The 18,618-nt window shown below is 38.2% G+C and overlaps 1 protein-coding gene across 1 annotated transcript in view; it reads left to right on the top strand.

Annotated features, from left to right (window-relative positions):
* Positions 1 to 18,046, top strand: part of LOC128735746 (uncharacterized) — a 155,119-nt gene extending 137,073 nt beyond the window's left edge. The window contains exons 4-8 of the mRNA XM_053830235.1: positions 5,853 to 5,959; positions 6,502 to 6,675; positions 6,765 to 6,919; positions 6,997 to 7,276; positions 16,483 to 18,046. Coding sequence (XP_053686210.1) covers positions 5,853 to 5,959; positions 6,502 to 6,675; positions 6,765 to 6,919; positions 6,997 to 7,276; positions 16,483 to 18,046 — 2,280 coding nt within the window. The remainder of the gene's footprint in view (positions 1 to 5,852; positions 5,960 to 6,501; positions 6,676 to 6,764; positions 6,920 to 6,996; positions 7,277 to 16,482) is intronic.
* Positions 18,047 to 18,618: the final 572 nt, after the last annotated feature.

Raw genomic sequence — 18,618 nt, 5'->3', positions numbered from 1 at the left:
ACAGAAAATGCTCAGTTTTCGAAACTGAGTCGAATGGTATATGACATTCGGCCCGCAAGACCTTCTTTCCATTTCCGGTTTTCCAAGTGATTTCTTTACCTTTATACTATATATTTATATAGGGTAACGACCCCAGAATTCGCCCCTTTTATCTGGTTTTTATGCTGTAAAATGTATAAATCGCCATATTATTATAAAATCAGCCCTGAGCTCAGACAAGTATGACTATATATTAATGTTCTATCTATTTTGGCTGTTCGGAATAGCGAAAATTGAAATTTGATAGTAAAAGACTCCATTTTGAGCAGGAACCTCTAGTACCACATTTCGCCCATAGCGATCCAAAATTCGCCCACTTGTTATTTGTTGCAAATTTCTCAAATAACCTCAATTATTTTGTTAGAATTGTTGTTACTATTATTTAACGTTGAAATTATGTCTATTCAGTGCTTAATAATGCAATCAATTTGTATCAAGAATTCGTTAAATGTAAATCTAAATTGAAATAAACTGATCATGATCACCTCCTGATACCTGATTCAGTAGGTGGGTTTTTACTAAATGTTTATTTTCATTGCAGTAAAATAAGGCTTTTGATACTCGTCAAAGATATTTAAAATGAATGGTCCTGTAGGTTCTTTTTCTGGTCCTTTGTTGAATTCAGTTTCACTATTGATATGTGGGCGAATAAATACAATTCAGTGCATACGGAATGGTACAATGTTTATTTTAGTAGTTTAAATAACCTTATATAATGATTACTTATGTCATTGTTTAGTAATTTTTTGAGAAAGAGTATATGTTTACTGTGAACAATAAAAAAATTAGATGAACTGAAAAATCTTGATATTCGGCTATATATATATATATATAAGATTTGCTACAATCTCCATTTCTGGAGCAACCGGTAGTACACCTTCAAAAGCACTAGATGCTATTTTAAGTTTACTGCCACTACACCTATTCGTGCAATTGGAAGCTGAGAAAAATGCACTAAGGCTAAGAAGAACAAAGAAGCTTCTTGATGGAGACCTTAGGGGCCACCTCAGTATTTTAAGAGATTTCAAAATTAGTCCTATATTAACCCAGGAAGACTGGATGGATAGGCAATATAACTTTGAACGACTATTCCAAGTGACCGAGACAAGTCGCACGGAGTGGGAATCAGGTGGGCCTAATATTCAACCAGGATCCATCATCTTTTACACTGACGGTTCTAAATTAAACAACAGAGTCGGAGCAGGGGTAACGGGCCCCGGAGTCAACATATCAATATCTATGGGTCAATGGCCAACTGTATTTCAGGCAGAAATACAGGCAATAATTGAATGTGCTACAGTTTGTCTGCGACGAAATTATAGACATGCAAATATATGTATATTTTCTGACAGCCAGGCTGCATTAAAAGCACTAAAGTCAGTATCGTGTTCATCGAAGCTGGTTTGGGAATGCATTCAATTGCTACAGCAGGTGGCTAAAAAAAGTACAGTAAGTCTTTTTTGGGTACCTGGGCACTGTGGAATTGAAGGTAATGAAAAAGCGGATCAATTGGCAAAAGCTGGATCGATTAAACCTTTCATTGGACCAGAACCATTCTGTGGGGCCTCAACGTGTACCCTCAGAATGGAATTGAGTAACTGGGAAAAATCAATGATAAATGACATATGGAAGAATAATTTAACAGCTCGCTAATCAAAGCGATTTATATCACCTGACAAAACAGTAACTCAGAGACTTCTTAGTCTATCTAAAAAAGATTTACGTACTTTCTGTGGCCTGGTAACGGGTCACTGCTCAAGTAACTATCACTTAAAACAGCTAGGCAAATTGGAAGATGACTCTTGTCGTTTTTGCAACCTAGATAGCGAAGATGCGGAACATCTGCTTTGTAACTGCGTAGCACTTTATCATAGAAGGAGCAAATTCTTTGGGGAGGGTTTAATACAACCCTCAGTTGTGTGGACAAGTTCCCCAAATAAAGCAATTAACTTTATTCGTTGTATTATACCTTATTGGGACAATGCCATTAGTCAACAAGTGGAAACCACTCCTATTAATAGTAGTGATACGACACCTTGACGTGGCTTACAGTAAATAGGGGCCCGCCACAATAGATCAAATTACTGGTCGCAGTGGAGAATGTACCCAAAGGAAAAAAAATATATATATATATATTAGAGTGTCCCAAAATAGCACTATGTCAGAAAACCCGGGGGCTCACCTCTCAAATGATAGCTTAGGGTGTCACAACAAAACTTTTATATGACGTCATCATTGGTTGCCGCGATTTAGGGGTCGCACATTTGAGTTTTATGAAAAAATGGCATTTTTCAGGAGTAAATTCAAAAAAATATTTTTAGAAATGTTAAAGTAGGCGAAACAAGGTACTTAACTATTTTTTTCGCAATCATTGGGATCTGATATATTCATAAAAAAGTCATGGAGGCATGTCTGGAGTCATATTTGGTTACAAAAAAATTATTGAATTCGGGAAAAATTTAAAATTTTCGAAATTTCATTTAAATAAACGTCAAAACAGGGTATCGAACAGTGTCTCAAAGCAACGTAGCTGTACTGTATAGATGGGAAATTTTATGACGAACAACTTTGCCGAGGAAAGTAAGGACGTATCTTTAAATCTCGTTGAGATATTTACCATTTTCTAAAGGCGGAACAAAACACATTTCTGTAATTTTCAAATTTTAGCACTTTCATGTGAAAGAGGTAAATGATAAAACTTGAACTATTTACTCTAAACGTTTTTAATGAGAGGAAACATGCACCTTCCAAAGAATTTGGCACCAATTAGACTCAAGAACCAATTTTAAAAAAGGCGTATTTATTTTAATAAGTACTATGTTTGAGAATTTGTATCTCCTGAAACTAGGTTTGCTCCATAATGAAGCCTAAGTGTGAGTTTTTGAAAATTTAGTTTTAAACATGAAAAAATAAACACTGAAAAAAAATTCACTATGTTCTAAAGTAAGGAAAAAATGTAAAATTAAAATATACAGGAAATGGTAACTTCGAATATTTTTTTGGAAAAATAGTGATGATTTGATGCATTTTGACGCTTTTTCTGAAATGGTACATTTGTCAAAGGATTTTGCAGAACAACGACTTTTATGAATATTTTGTAACCTAAGATTATTATTATATTTCTTATTATTATTCTTATATTTCTCGTTATACATATATGTAATTTGAATTTGGAGAACAACTTCGTATGTGCTTAACAACACGTGTTCAAAATAATAATTATCTTTTAAATACAGCCGTATTTAAGATATTTGAAAAAAAAAAGTTTAATATATTTAATTTTTTAATTTTAAACGTGCCCTTTTTTTATGTTATCCGTGTTATATTACCAAGTTAGCAACTATAATAAATATTACCTTTCAATTTGTCTGAATACACCTTGCTGATTCTACATCTACTGATAGTACAAAAAGGGTCAAAAAAAATTCAGCGTTTATTTTTTCAGGTTTGAAAATCAAATTTCTACAACTCACGCTTAGGCATCATTTTGGAGCAACCTTAGTTTCGGGAGATACGATTTTTCAAACATAGTACATATTAAAATAAATACGCCTTTTTTGAAAGTGATTCTTGAGCCTAAATGGTGCTAAATTCTTTGGAAAGTGCACATTTCTTCCTATCAAACACGTAGGTAACGTTTAGAATAAACACTTCAAGTTTTATCATTTACCTTTTTCACGTGGAACTACTAAAATTGTGAAAATATGTTTGGTTCCGCCATTTGGAAAACGTGAATACCTCAGCGAGATTTGAACATACGTCCTTACTTTCCTCGGCAAAGTTGTTCGTCATAAAATTTCCCATCTATACAGTATAGCTACGTTGCTTTGAGACACTGTTCGATACCCTGTTTTGACGTTTATTTAAATGAAATTTCGAAAATTTTAAATTTTTCCCGAATTCAATAATTTTTTGTAACCAAATATGACTCCAGACATGCCTCCATGACTTTTTTATAAATGTATCAGATCCCAATGATTGTGAAAAAAATAGTTAAGTACCTTGTTTCGCCTACTTTAACATTTCTAAAAATATTTTTTTGAATTTACTCCTGAAAAATGCCATTTTTTCATAAAACTCAAATGTGCGACCCCTAAATCGCGGCAACCAATGATGACGTCATATAAAAGTTTTGTTGTGACACCCTAAGCTATCATTTGAGGGGTGAGCCCCCGGGTTTTCTGACATAGTGCTATTTTGGGACACTCTAATATATATATATATATATTGACTAATCGAAGGTGAGACTCGAGTCCACAACCTAACCTTTTCCGCAAGAAATAACTAAGCTTAACTGCTATGTAGTCAATAAAAAGATGAAGAAAAAAAATTGTTTAGTAAATCACTGTCTGTAAATGGGTATGCCGGTTTACTGTATTAAATATTCCTGGTAACTGGTAAGCATACTCATCTTACCTACTCTGGATATTTTTGACCTCTTACCTACTAGGATATTTTTTGACATAACTTGGAATTCTTAACTAGCATTTTTGGTTAGACCGGGTTTGTAATGCTAAGATATTAGAGTTTTCATGATATTATCGAAATAATCTATTTTATCACGATTATTTCTTTGTTGTCTGCATTACACTTTAAATACTTTTCAAAGTTTTCTCCATGACAACAATTTTATTGCGCTTATATGCTTTAAAATAGTAGACGGATTTTTCGCGTGGTTTTCTTAGTCAGATTTATTCTCATGACAAGAAAAATTGTGATTTTTGAGAATATAATGCGCGTCTTACTAATAATTAATCTTATTATCAATTTCGATGTCGATTATTGCTAATTCAACATTTCGTTTGGTAGAAGCCCCATTAGCCCATGTTTAGCAGGTAATTCTTTTGTTAGATGAATTCAAACGAAGATATGATGTGCTTTCTGCATCAAAATAGTATTTATTCGATACTTTTACTCACCATTTTGACATAAATCAGCGAACAAACTAATCGATTGTGACTTGCTTTTGCTTATGTGTGGCATATTTGTATATGTTTGATAGATGAGGGCGAAAACTGGTTCACGCAGTAAGTTCGGTTAAGTATATACAGATTCGACCCGAGCGAATTTTGGAACTCATATGATTTACAATACCCAGTTTTCGCCCAGTGCATTTATGTTCTATTTTCAGCAGAATTGCGATAAAATATTAAAATAAAAACACAATTATGAAATTTGAATCAGATATAACCAAATTGATGCGAAAAAAGTGCAAGGAGATACGATTTTCCATTACTTTTCCTCACTTTTATTTTTCGTGCTCGTTCTTGAGAATGGAAAAATCGCGTCTTAAATACAATACCTATTTTTCAAACCACATTAAATCATTAAAATACATAAAACAACACAACGAATTCTATTCAAATAACTGAAGACTGAGTTAAATTGAATATAAATTGAACTAACAACTTATAATTCAACTACATATAGAGTTAAATCACGGGAATACCGATGGGAGGGCGAATTCTGGGGTGGGGGCGAATTGTGGGATTCTTACCCTAGTAGAAAGGCAAAACAATTACGTTTAGAGCAACATATTATTCAAATATATTAAAATTAGAAAACGCGGCATGTGCTCCAAAAGCACACCATCGAAAATATACAAAAATCACAAAAAATTGTATTACATGTATACATACATTCAAATATTCTTAAGGTATACAAATTTTAAACAAATAGTTTTAGTTCAAATAGCAAGAAACATTGCGAATATCCTTTCTTTATGTATGAAGCAGTTCAATAGCCCTTTGCATGCAGGAGATGATAAAAAGCACATGCTATGTATTGTTTATCTATTTCATTTTCATTTCTAGACATATTTTGCCTTCGACTCTCGAGCGGAACAGCAGATGGAAGTATTCAATCGATATGGACCCCACCCGGAGTTATACCCAAACCGTCGCGGTGAGGTGGTTCAAGGGTAAGTGCTTGCAAAACGAATGTCACAAAAGTAGCGTTGCACTTCCGTCACACGCGTTCCCTCGTAGCACGTAAAGAAATAATTGATTCAATTGTACCTGCTATTCACTATAGGCTGAGAATGACAAATAGAGTAATGTTCGTTTAAGTTAGGAACAACCACATATCTAATCAGAGCAATTACGCATATTACATTCAGAATTGTTAGTCCAATCAGCCCGAAGGCAGCCTATATTATCCCTTTTTGCCAACCATACCAGCCAGCATAAAGTATGTTCGATGTTTTTCCGGACAAAGCTCATCCTCCGGCCAGGTGATGTTGTTGCATCTACGGCAGCGACAGCGGCTCGGCAGCCAATTCTGATGCATATCATAATCAAAATGCACGTCGATGGATATGCACCACAGTACACGAAGTGAAACGAAGCTTTTACCGAAATTGATTTATTCAATGAATATAAATAACCTTTTAAAGTTGATGAAATTTATGCATATTTTCGTTTCATTTGGTGACCACGGCGTGACAACGACAACCGAAAGCAGCTCTTACTGTGAACGGGAATTCCGAGACTGTCGACTGCAGACCTGCTACGTACAATCGCCGGCCTACCCTGGAATCTATCCGCGGGCGCTTAAGTGTCGCTACCGCCTGCACACCCGATTGCCCTTCATCAAGCTGTATATCCAGAATGAACAGTTTGCCGTTGACGGTCAGAGGTGAGAAAACATCCTCGAGAAATGCTTTCAAATGCATAGTAATTAACTTTACCTGTTTAACTGCACTCTGGGGTGGTGGGTTTTCCCAGGTGCGAGAATATCATGACGTGTCCGATGAAGGAAATTGGCTCCGGTTCCGAGCATTGTCCGTACGACTGGCTGGCAGTTTACGACGGTCGGGACGAACACGCTCCTCCGATTGGAAAGTTCTGCGGAATGGGCAAATTTCCCTTCAGCATTATTGGTAAGTGGCTACATTCCGCTTTCGCTCGAGATCGAATGTTTGTTTACTGGAGATTGAATAATATCATTTGCATGCAGGCACATCGCAGCATATGTACGTGGAGTTTGTATCGTCACCCGCGGGCCCATTGCTCAATACGGGATTCCATTTCAACGTGGGGAACTGGCCCGGTCACGTGGAAACTGTCGGTACCAAGCACGGTGCCTGTGACTGGCTGCTGGGCTCCGATGCGTTAAAAGCGACGAGCGCTTCGGAGGGCATTTTCCTGAGTGTCGCGCACTGGTACCCACCGAACACGTCTTGCAGCTATCACATTCACGGCAACGAGGGAGAGATAGTGCGTCTGTATTTTCCCAGGTTAGTCATTTGTATCAATTTTCCGTCCAAAACGGCGCCGAAATTGTCAATCGCAAAATCGTACCTATTAGTATCGTTCGGTTGCTACATGTAAAGTATAAAATTAAAGTCTTTTTTCATTATTTTCAAATAAAGAAAACAGGCCAATTATTTTATTTTGCTTTTCTCTTGTTTCGACTTAAAAATACCTCTTTCTACATTTTTTTGAAAAATGAGGTAGTGTCTGGTGTGAAGAATAATAAAATATAAGGAACTAGAGAATTTTCGACATATAGACCAAAAATATATTGAGTAATGCAATGGCAGGTGGGATACGCATCCACGCTCTTTCGGTTGTCGGCCGAATGTTTTACTAATTAACCTACTGCTGCACTCTTATATAGCTAGTTTGATACTTACCTGTTTTTATTCTTCCAATTCTATCATTTCCATACAGGATAATTTAGCTAATTTATACAGTTTTTAGTTTGTTAGTGACTTGTTTTATTGAATAACCAATATAAAAAAACTTATTTATTTATTTATTTACTATTTGATGGGGCTGATGGGGCAAAAACGAACTTGTAATCCCAAGAATTAGAAGCCGCTGGTTTGGAATCTTACAAGATACCTATTTCTATGTAAAAAAAATGCAGGAAATCGATTGGTGGTGGTTTCATCATGCGCAGACTTCGGGAAGTGGTCCATTTCGCCCTATTTTCCCCAAAAATCATGATAAGAGCTAATTAAACAGTATTAAAACTTATTTGCCGCTCGTAAAACGAACTCAAATAGCTTCCAAATGTTGTCAGAACATCAGAAGAATCATGTTCCATATATTCCATACTGTGCGAAATGCAAGAATAGTACATTTTGCCCAATCCACCCCCATATACATAGATAACTTAATTGGCTCATGGATACCAGAAGACAATGGAATAATGGAAGCACTCAAATGATGCAACTTTATTCCATTCGAAGGACTGCTGGTGAGATTGTTCCATTTTTGCCCATATTTCTTCACATATTGTATATTCATATAACACATATTTTGTTACATTGCCATATACCTACCATCTTTATAGTAAAGGTGAGGGAGCATCAGGGTATCGAATGAATCGAAGACTGGATAAAAGATGTGGTAACCAGCCCAAGTCATATAAGGCCGTAAAGGATTTTGACACGCCTTTCTAGCACACAAATCATCACGCAAGATAGGGTAAAGAACTAGTTTTAAGCAGTCTAAGCGGGTCACTGATTGTTTTACCTTATTACAAGCGATGGGTTGACTAAGTGGGGGATATCAGCATACCAATCTTCTTGCTATCTTTAGTTCTTCAAGCTGTTACCATTGGAAAAGCTAAACTTTTGATTTTTTGCTTTAAAAGTTGGAGCGGCGGAACTAATTTTGAACAGACCGAACCCATTTTCACCCGCAAGGTGCTATTTTAAGCAATCCTGAAATCTGATTTTTTTTACGTCCCCTTAAAAAATCCCTCGAACTTTTCCCCCTATTCAATAAGTTCGCATTCCTATCCGTGACCTACTAATCGGCATCTGATGCGTAATCGGCATAGATGCGTAAAATGCCATCTGTCTAAATTGTTTATCGGGGCATACACTCACCGCACCGTTCGGCAAACGGTATTCGTCGTCTCTTTTATTCTCTGGTGTTCTTATGGGAAACTGCGAGTTTGACGTCTCACTCGCTGTTCACAAGGATGGTGGGAGAACAAAAGAGGTAAACATATAGCAGTACAAACGATCCGACTCAGAACAGTGTTGTCAAAACAAATAACATTGAAACACATCGTTGCTTTATTAAATCACTGAGAAAATCTTCGAAAATTATTGAAAAAGCTGTCTTTTGTGTTGTTTTTAATAAAGAAAAATTAATTATGAACATACATTTCTCTTGAAAGTATTGAACCACGTTTTCACCATAGGAGGTTTCAGTTAATTTCAAACTTAAAATTCTTATTTCCAGAACCGAAACAGTGTCTTGGCAACACGATAGTTCATCAGTTGTGCTGCAGCTGCTGCTAGTGGTGAACAGGTTCCGTCAATTCAAAATTTGTTTTCAGTTTTGTTAGAAAATAATAAAACTTTTGGCTAGTGACAAAGCCTTAGATAATAGAAAAAAGAGAGTGAATAATATGGTATGTGACAATTGAGTGCTTGACTTTCAGAGTGGTTGTAATCAGTGCTGAAAATTTGATGAATTCGTTAGTAGCGATGTGGCGATTGCTGAAGAGCAGCTGAAAAATGTACGTTTTTGGACAACAATTTTTAATTCATCATATTTCTTGTCGGAAACCCAGTAAATTGTGTTTGTGTGAATCAAATGTATGGTTAAGTGATTTGTGAAGATGATCCTATCAAAAGATTTTGAAAATATGAATAAAAAAGTGCATTTTCGGATCATTTATGTTCAACTGATTAAAATAGGTAACACTGCTTAACTCGTTCCTTACCCTAAGTTTGAACGTTATGTATTGCAGTTATGTATCTTGAAACCGGAGGTCTATGCTGGAAGGAGTGTCTTATATTCCCGTGGAATCATGTAAGCGACATTGCTTATAGCTCCACCCACCCCTTTTTGATCCTTCACGAACAGCATTGACATAAAAGTTGCTGGGTAGATAAATTCGATTCTGCAGTAATGTCACCTGCATACAATGGGAAACCCTTGAGGTGATGGGTGGCTACCCCCATACATACATACATACAATATCGAGAATTTTTCAGTTAGCCTGAATTTACATTTTTCGCATTAAGCATTTATTCTTCCCCAACAAAAAAGTAAGTCGACAGCTATACGTCGTTAGAAAAAGAAAAAAGATAAACTTATCGCACTCTTGAAAACATTGTTTTGTGCAAGAAATGTTTTATTAGCGTTTTATGGCGGATTCAGGTAAAACCAACGCAAAAATGATGATCCTTTATAAATATGGTGTTCTTTAATATCATAGGCAATCTATTTTTTTTTTAATAAATGTATAAACGGCTTTTGGAAGTCACTATAAATAGATAACGCCAGAAGTAAAATTTTAAGAGGATCTTTGGAAATAGAACCTTTTCTAGTGTGGCACTTTTCATTTTTATAAGAGTTTCATAGCTATTTTTTCGCAGTTTTGTAGAATTGCAAGTTTTATGATTAAGCATGTGTGGCTCAAGCAGCACGTTCTTCACATTTTCCCCTTAATGGTACCCGTCGTGATGTACTGGTTGGCTGACTCATCTTGTTGCACTCACAGATGGTCTGCCAGAGCAAGAGCGAACGAATTTGTTCATTTTTTAACACCTCAAAAACTTATCCTTTCTTATTCTTAACACCTCAAAAACTGCCAACAGCTTTGTGGCAGTTTATTTGTCGTTCCGGTTCGGTGTCTTCTACACTTTGAAGACGTTAAAGCCGGTACGTTTTTTGGACAAACAGATTGACACATTCTCATTCTTCACCGTATTTCGAATCGAATGTTTTGAGACGACGTTTGGGTCACCTTAAACGACTTCACCACCCGGAGCACCGTCTAATGATGGATTCGCAATCGTGTTATCCGATCCACCTGTGGAACGCAGTCGAATTTTCCTTGACGGCGTACATGATTTGTTCCGATCCATTTCTGCTCCGATGGTATCCAATACTCACTTACTTACTGGTCTATGTCCGCTGGGCCGGCAAACGGATGAAATCAGAGATCTCGACTGCCGACGGTTACCCAGCAAGACTTTCACCTGTCGCCAGGGCAAATTTTCGTCAATATCCCGGATATCATTTGCTACGCTGTGTCGCGTTGAGCCTCTGGCTCTGCTTCTCCTAGGTCGTCCTTGCGAATTCCAGTCGATGCAGATCTCTTTCATTCCTTTCCTCCTTGTCCGATTCACTTCCACCTACATAACCGAATTTCTGTTGCTATTGGTCGTTGATGACATCGACGACGAAATGCCTCATTGGATATCCTGTTGGCAGGCCATCAAGCACGAATGATATATCGCAGGCAGCGATTGACGCACCGTTTCGCAGACGTGCAGGTTTAACGCTTGAGTTAATTATGCATGTTTTGGTATATAGCGTGATCTGGTATGAGCGCGAAACATATTTCGCAGATATGCAAAGGTATCCCAGGTATTCCTGGTGCTTGCGACTATATCAGTCTTGGTTGCAGTACCACCAATACGTTGTCTGTCGACCAAGATTCTGCTCAAACTGTAGTCCAGTTACTGTGAAGTTGATGAGATTATCAGTGTTCACTACCATAGACTTACTTCATGCTACAGTGACTGTGAAACCTGCTGCTTGGCAACTCTCGGAGAGGTCATCTAACTTGCTCTATATAGAGTAGGGCGGGGCATAAGTGCAATGTTTGAAGTTGTCATCAATTTTCGTACCCCACTAGCGGGGCAAAAGTGCGAAGCTCGAATCCATGAAATTAGCACAACAGTAGCTAACAAAACCATATTATCTCCAATCTGCGTTATGTTTCGGTAAGGAATATTCTCAATTTGCGCCTTTCCTATTTTGCGCTGGTGTATTGCAGCCTCCGTTAGATCGAAACTTTTCCAAACGTTTGTTTTTTGTTTCATCAGCGGAAAAACATTGTTTTCCTTCGGCCAACATCTGTAGAGCACACAGTTTTCTGCAGATCTTTCATTTGTAGGATCTGTAATATAGAGCCTAAAGCTGTATATAATTAGCTATACATTTTTGCCTCGTCCATGAATCGCACTTTTGCCCCGTCCGTGAATCGAACTTTTACTCCGCTAAGCGCTTGACAAGGTTAGATTAAACTACGGAAAAGCGAAATATATTTTGTAAATTCTTTTCACCGTATTTTCAAAACAGATATGTGACTGATGTAAAACGCTGCTACAAATTTTCAACAAGTAATATCCTCCTGTTGATATTGTATTTGTCGTATAACAAAAAATTACATCAAAACCGCCCTAAAATAACATTTGCACATAACTCAGCAACTATGCTGTGTAAGCAACCAAAGTTTACGTTAGATTTAAGCTGTCAAAGTAGTCAGCCATCCATGCCAATGTAGGTAATTTACTCGGAATCTGCACCGATAAATCATTGAATCGCACTTTTTCCCGCATCGCACTTTTACCCCCCCCCCTTACTCTATCGTTTCGGCGTTGTGCTAATAAGACAATGTTGTCGGCTAGGTCGAGATCATCTAGTTGTTTAATCGTTAGAGAATTCCAAGGCCGGTCTACTATCAATCGCTTCAACTAATATCTCACCCATAACGACGAGCAACATCAGCGGTGATAAAATGCAGCCCTGTCTCTCAACAGCAGTAACCCTTATTGGGTCAGACAAGCTGCCATTGTGCAACACTGCTCGAATACGCCTCGTACTAAACCTCGACGAGATGGACTAGCTTAACTGGAACTGGAACACCTAAGTGCACCCCAGATGTTTTCGTGGTTGAGTCGGTCGAATGCTTTTTCGAAGTCAGCGAACACCAACAAAAAAGAGTCCTGGAATTCGTTGATCTGCTCCAATATGATGCAGAGCGTTGCGCTATGGTCTATACATGATCGGCCAGCACGAAACCTAGCTTGCTGCCGCCGAAGAGTAGCGTCGATCTTCTCCTGGATCCGGTTGAGGATTATTTTACAGAGTAGTACAGAGCAATGTGATGCCATACTAACTAGCTACCGTCTCCTTTGGAGACTTTGGACCAATATACCCCGCACTCCAATCCACCGAAAAAGTTGCGGCTTCCTATATAGGTATACCTGAATAGCTGATGCATAATCTGGGTTGCCAAAAATAGGAATATTAGAGACCTTACGTGCTGGTTTATGTGGAAAGAGCGATTCCAATGACCAATGTTGTTATTAGTACAATATTTTGTTAACAGCTTCCCGTTTTCTCTCATCTCTCCTAGGCAATGGCATCCCATAACGGGTTCAACGTCCACGTTGTTTGAGCCTATCTTCGCGTTAAAGTCGTCCAAGTGAATTTGGATACCCCTTCGGGGTATTCTTAACCGGACTGATCAGCTGGCTGTAGAAACTCTCTTTTTCCTGTAGGTAGATAGCATCTGTTGGCGCTTAGCATTGGATTGCAGTAAAGTTTCTAACCCGTGTTCTAAATCTGCTCATTATTATTCTTTGAGTTACCGATCCCCGCTTTATCAGGGCTGTGTGTGCCCCTGGGCTCACTAGGAATCCAGCACCTCTCTCTATAGAGCCTCTATGAAGTTGATAATCATGGTCGCCAGTATCAGGCCAACGAACCTCGTTCAGCCTCAGAATTTCAAGCTTCAGGCGGCTAGCTTCCCTTGCACATTGAGCCAGTTTACCCTGCTGGGCAAGGGTCTGATCAAAAAATTAGTTTGCAAAACTAATCAATGTAGCTTCACTTTTTCTAGTCAGTCTTTACAGGATTGTTTTGAAGTGTGTAGGGTAAAGTGGTGCAGAACGCACCGCTTAAGCAAAACATCATTTTGCAGAGCAACGGCATGTTTGTTCCACGTTTTTCAACTTCTAGAAGACTTTGGGATCTTTTTTACACTTACTGCTGGTGAAATTTCCTAACAAAAGCCAGTATTTTTTGTTATTTTTGACGATTTTTGGCAAGAGTCAAAATCATGTAGGGCAAAACGCACCAAGTTTGCCCAGCTAGGCGTTAAACGCAACCAGCAAATTTACATATAATCACGTGTTGTATAAACTCCTGAACTAGGCTACCGAAATGGCGGAAGCGTTCGTTATAGCGTTTGTTACATACGCTTGTTTGCTGGGATATAATAATTGGCAATAAAATTTAATCATCTACATAATTGGCAATAAAATTTAATCATCTACTTTTCTCCAACTGATGTGTGATGAAATATTGGAAGTTAAACAATGTACAATTAGGTTTAAGGCAAATTGCTACATTTAATAAATAATCCGAAACAAAAGATGTACGGCAAATTAAAAATATTTTATAACTTTTCAATCCCGCTGTGATGCATTCTACCCCTGTTTTGTATTTTGAAGTCTTTTGCAATTTATGTGAAAAACATGCCTGGTTAATGCCGTTTTTGTGATGAATCATCGAGTATGACAGTATATCAATTAGATAGACTGTGTTTATTATGAAATTTGCATACCGACTAGTGGTAAAAGCTTAAGAGAAAACCGTGATTTCTTACATGTGGAATGAGATCGCGGATAATCGCTTGATTTTATTGGATGTGGCTATGCTTGATGCTTTTACATGCTACACAATTATGAATTAGCTTGTTTTACACCAAGATAAATGCGCATTCATAATTTTACCAAATAGTCTCCGCGTTTTTAAACAATTAATAGCATGGGCCATTCTACCCCCCGGTGCGTTCTGGACAGTCTTCCCCTACTGCACCATTGACGTAAGATATGATTTCACAGCCAAGTTACTATAGCTTTTGAAAGAATTCGTCGATCACGAGAGACCAAAGTAAAGGGGAGAGAACTCACCTTTGTAGACAGCACTAAAGAGCAGTGTTGAAAAATTCATAGCAGCAAAAAACTCAATGAGACGAAATTTCTACCTTGATCACAAGCGCGAAACTCACATATGAATTTCTCTCGCTATTATACGCGATGTCTCTGTTGCTATGCGATGTGTATTAAATTCAGCTGTGAGCATTGTGCTTAATTCTTCCACAGCTGGCATTTCATACAACGAACCAGAGAGCAAAAGAGAAACATGGCAAACATATTGGCGGAATTTACATTTTTCCTTCGCGGGAATCGACATTTTTTTAACTAGAAAGTAATAAGCCAAATGAGAATTAGATAAATATGTAATTCAAATGTGCGTTTTAGTTTGCGATTTATTTAGCTATTCATTCCCTCACGCTCACTCACAGCTACGTATCGCACGACGAAATGCCTATGCTGTTCAACAAGGAATTTGCATGTATATGTGCATAGCTCCGGGTAGCAGTTGAAGCAAAGCAGTATGTGATCAAGCGGGAAAAAATATGTGTGAGTTTTGTGCTTTTTGCTATGACAACAGAAAAACTCACGCGTGTTTTTTTTTCTGCATAGGATCAAGCTGACATGATTCACAGTTGATATTGATTTTTGATGAGTTTTGAGATTTTGAGTTTTTACCATCACTGCTAAAGAGCATGTGTTTCATATAGGGTAGACGCACCATTAGTGGTGGTAGTACCAGTAGTGGTGGAAACTTGAATTATTCCATTATTTTTGCATATTTTGGTACAAGTTTGGTAAGTATCGAACTACCAGTAACAGTATTATTTGATAAGTATCTAACTTGTACCAAAATCTGCAAAAATGATGGAACAATTCGAGTTTCCACCACTACTGGTACTACCACCACTAATAGTGCGTTTACTAATATTAGGCAGTATAAATAAATGAATAAAACAGTTTGCTTTGCTTTTCCCGTGTAAATTTTATGGGAGAGTTTGCTTTAACTCTTTTATTCATACGGCCTATTGTTAGTAGTCATATATTCAAGTATGTACTTATCCTTGGTAATCGTTTACCAGGTTACCCGCTATTTGATGGGCAACAATCCAGGCACCTTTAACACTGAAATGTTCTATTTGCTGGACTGTAGATCTAACGAATGATTTGTACTAACTTTGAATTTATGGCATATTTGTAAAAAGTGACGCATCGCTCAGCGATTGTCACAATAAGCCAGCTTGTTTTTTTCTTTAAAATGTTCTGGTAACTCCTCCAGAGACTATAGATTACAGAGGCGACAAGGCAGCGACAGCACAACCGCCAAATTTTGAATCAAAGCGAAAAGTACCATTAAAAATAAAGGTAACTCTCCGCTTTGATTCAAAATTTAGCGGTTTTAGAGTACCCGGTCGCATATGTAATCTATAATCACTGTAGTAACTCTTTACTTTCACTTTCCCGCCAAATGGAGCACCTCGATCTTCACATGGTGAACAAATAATTCTTCCCTTCTCTAATGACCGCAAAAAAACAGAGGGCGTCGTTGTTGGTCTATTTGAAAAGTTTTTAAGACAGTTTAGTTGATAAGATTTAGGTAATTTGAAGCTATTGTTAAACTTAATAACTACTACTTGTACTAAACAGTGTAACTATCTCTTCCAAATTGAAATAGTTTGGTTGTATAATTTTCGTTTTTCTATTGAAGGTTTCGTTTTCACTACTTTTGTTAATATGTCCGCTGATACAACTTGTGTTTGGAATTAAATTCTAACTAATTGCATTTCCTTTTGCAGTTTCCGCATCAACCGCATCGAGGCTCCGATAATCAAGTTCGAAGAAGACTGCGCTGAGTCGCTCACTATCTATGACGCCAACCATCCGGATCCGGCCCGAATCATCAAAACGTTTTGCGATACTTTTTCACGTCCGATGGAAAAAATCGACTTCGTGAGCACGAGTCGCTCGCTGTATGTGAAATTCCTAAGCAAAACCGGCTCGTACAGTGGAAGTTCGCTGTATTATTGGGCCCACTATGACTTTTTCAATAACACCAAGTATGGCGATCCGGTCCAGAATACTCTCTGTGATGAAGTGTTTTATGCCTGGAAGTATAGCAAAGGAGTGCTGGGCTCGCCGAGAAATACTCTAATTTATAAGCGAGCCTCAGGAAGTGATGTTCGCTGTCAGTATAAATTTGTCACCGATCGCAGATTATTTTCTCGGGTGGTTGTTGAGGTTACCTCGGTTACCTTTAAAGAAGTTCCTTACTCAATGAACGCCTGCACGCGGTGCCATGAGGAGCGAGTGGACAAGTTGATTCTATGGGAAGAGAAAGACAAGAACCAAAATCGATTGGCATGTTTCTGCGACAATATTCCACGCCCAGTGCGAGTTATATCGTCAGGGGACCAGATGAATTTGGAGTTGATCATACAAGGACAACATGCTACAACGAGTTATTTCAAAAACCCGCAAACGTTATTTGAAGCTAACTATGAATTCGCTCATGGTCCTATTTGTGGCCCAATAACTCTGGGACCATCCCCGGATGGAGAGCTTGTTTTCCCATACAAAAACTCGTTGGGACTCCAGCTGACGGAAAACCGAAGAGAAAAGTGTATCTGGGAGTTGAAAGTTGCAGCGCAAAGAGATTTATGGTTACATTTGGACAAAGCTCGATTTGCAGAGAGAAATTGTGAACATGGCCGAATAGAGGTGTACCTGGCAGGAAGGCTAGAACCAAGGTTTATTATTTGTCCAGAAAATGTAAGTTTGGCAAGAGATCTTCCCATTCTTTCTGCTGCCGAATTAGGAGCTGTGGAGAATGAGAACGATCCTTTACCAGTGCTAATTCAATACACTGGAGATAGTGCCATCGGAAAGAATGCATTCAAATTCGTTTGGACGGAACTATTCCACTTGCCCAGAAACGCTGACGGAACGTTGGCAACTTCGTCCATGTTTAAGGATAGTTGTGATTTCTACTGCCCCGGTGATCAGCATGTATGCATTCCCGAATACTTGCTGTGTAACGGATACCAAAACTGCCCGAATGTGTCAGGACTCCGAGTTGTGGAGAGCAATATAGATAAGAACTACGAGTACATTGAAGAAAATTATATCCGCACTGGATTGTTCGACAAAGAATTCCTCCTGAACATCGAATATCTAACCGATGAAGCACCGGAACTCTGTCGGACCAAGTACATACCGAACAATGGGGACTATCCGGACATAGTCGAATGCTTCCAGTTTCCCGTCATTCAGATGGTTGTAGCTGGAGTCGTGCTCAGTACACTTATTATTCTGGCGTTCACCATCTACTGCCGATTGTATGGACAAAAGTATTACGACTGAAACGGACCCCCATCGGAATGGGGTGGCCACGCCCTTTCAGCTGTTGTCTTAGAAGGTGTGTAGCCAGAACAGGAAATTTTACTTTTACATAAACGAGATTAGGTTTTAGTGAATTAATACTCAACCAACAAGAAATAAAAACGAGCATGCCTTCATTTCCTCCTTTTACTACACAAAATCTCGTCAAAAATCCTACACAACTACAAAAAAAATAACACAAAATTTACAATTACCTATATAAAAAGAAACTTTAAACTGCACTCTGACGAAAATCGATACTCACACAGTATGGGCGGGAAGGATGGTTGCCTAGAATAGGTCTCTGTGGGGTGTTCTAGCTTCGTTTCAGAAGTGAGAAAGGCTGGAGAGTGGCACGAAAAGCTTCCTATTAGAATGGGGCTGGCAGCCATCCTGGGTAAACCCAATTTCTTTATATAGGCAATACGTTGGTTACTCCGGTTAGTTCTGTACCCTCGTCCCTTTCGTAGGATCAAATTTAAATAAGGATAAATACTACTGAATCACTTGCCGAAGCCAGCGATCCAGGTTAGTCATCCGCGAAGTAAACCAAA

Source organism: Sabethes cyaneus, chromosome 2 (genome assembly GCF_943734655.1).
Source record: "Sabethes cyaneus chromosome 2, idSabCyanKW18_F2, whole genome shotgun sequence".
NCBI lineage: Eukaryota > Metazoa > Arthropoda > Insecta > Diptera > Culicidae > Sabethes > Sabethes cyaneus.
This window is presented reverse-complemented; position numbering and strand designations above follow the sequence as displayed.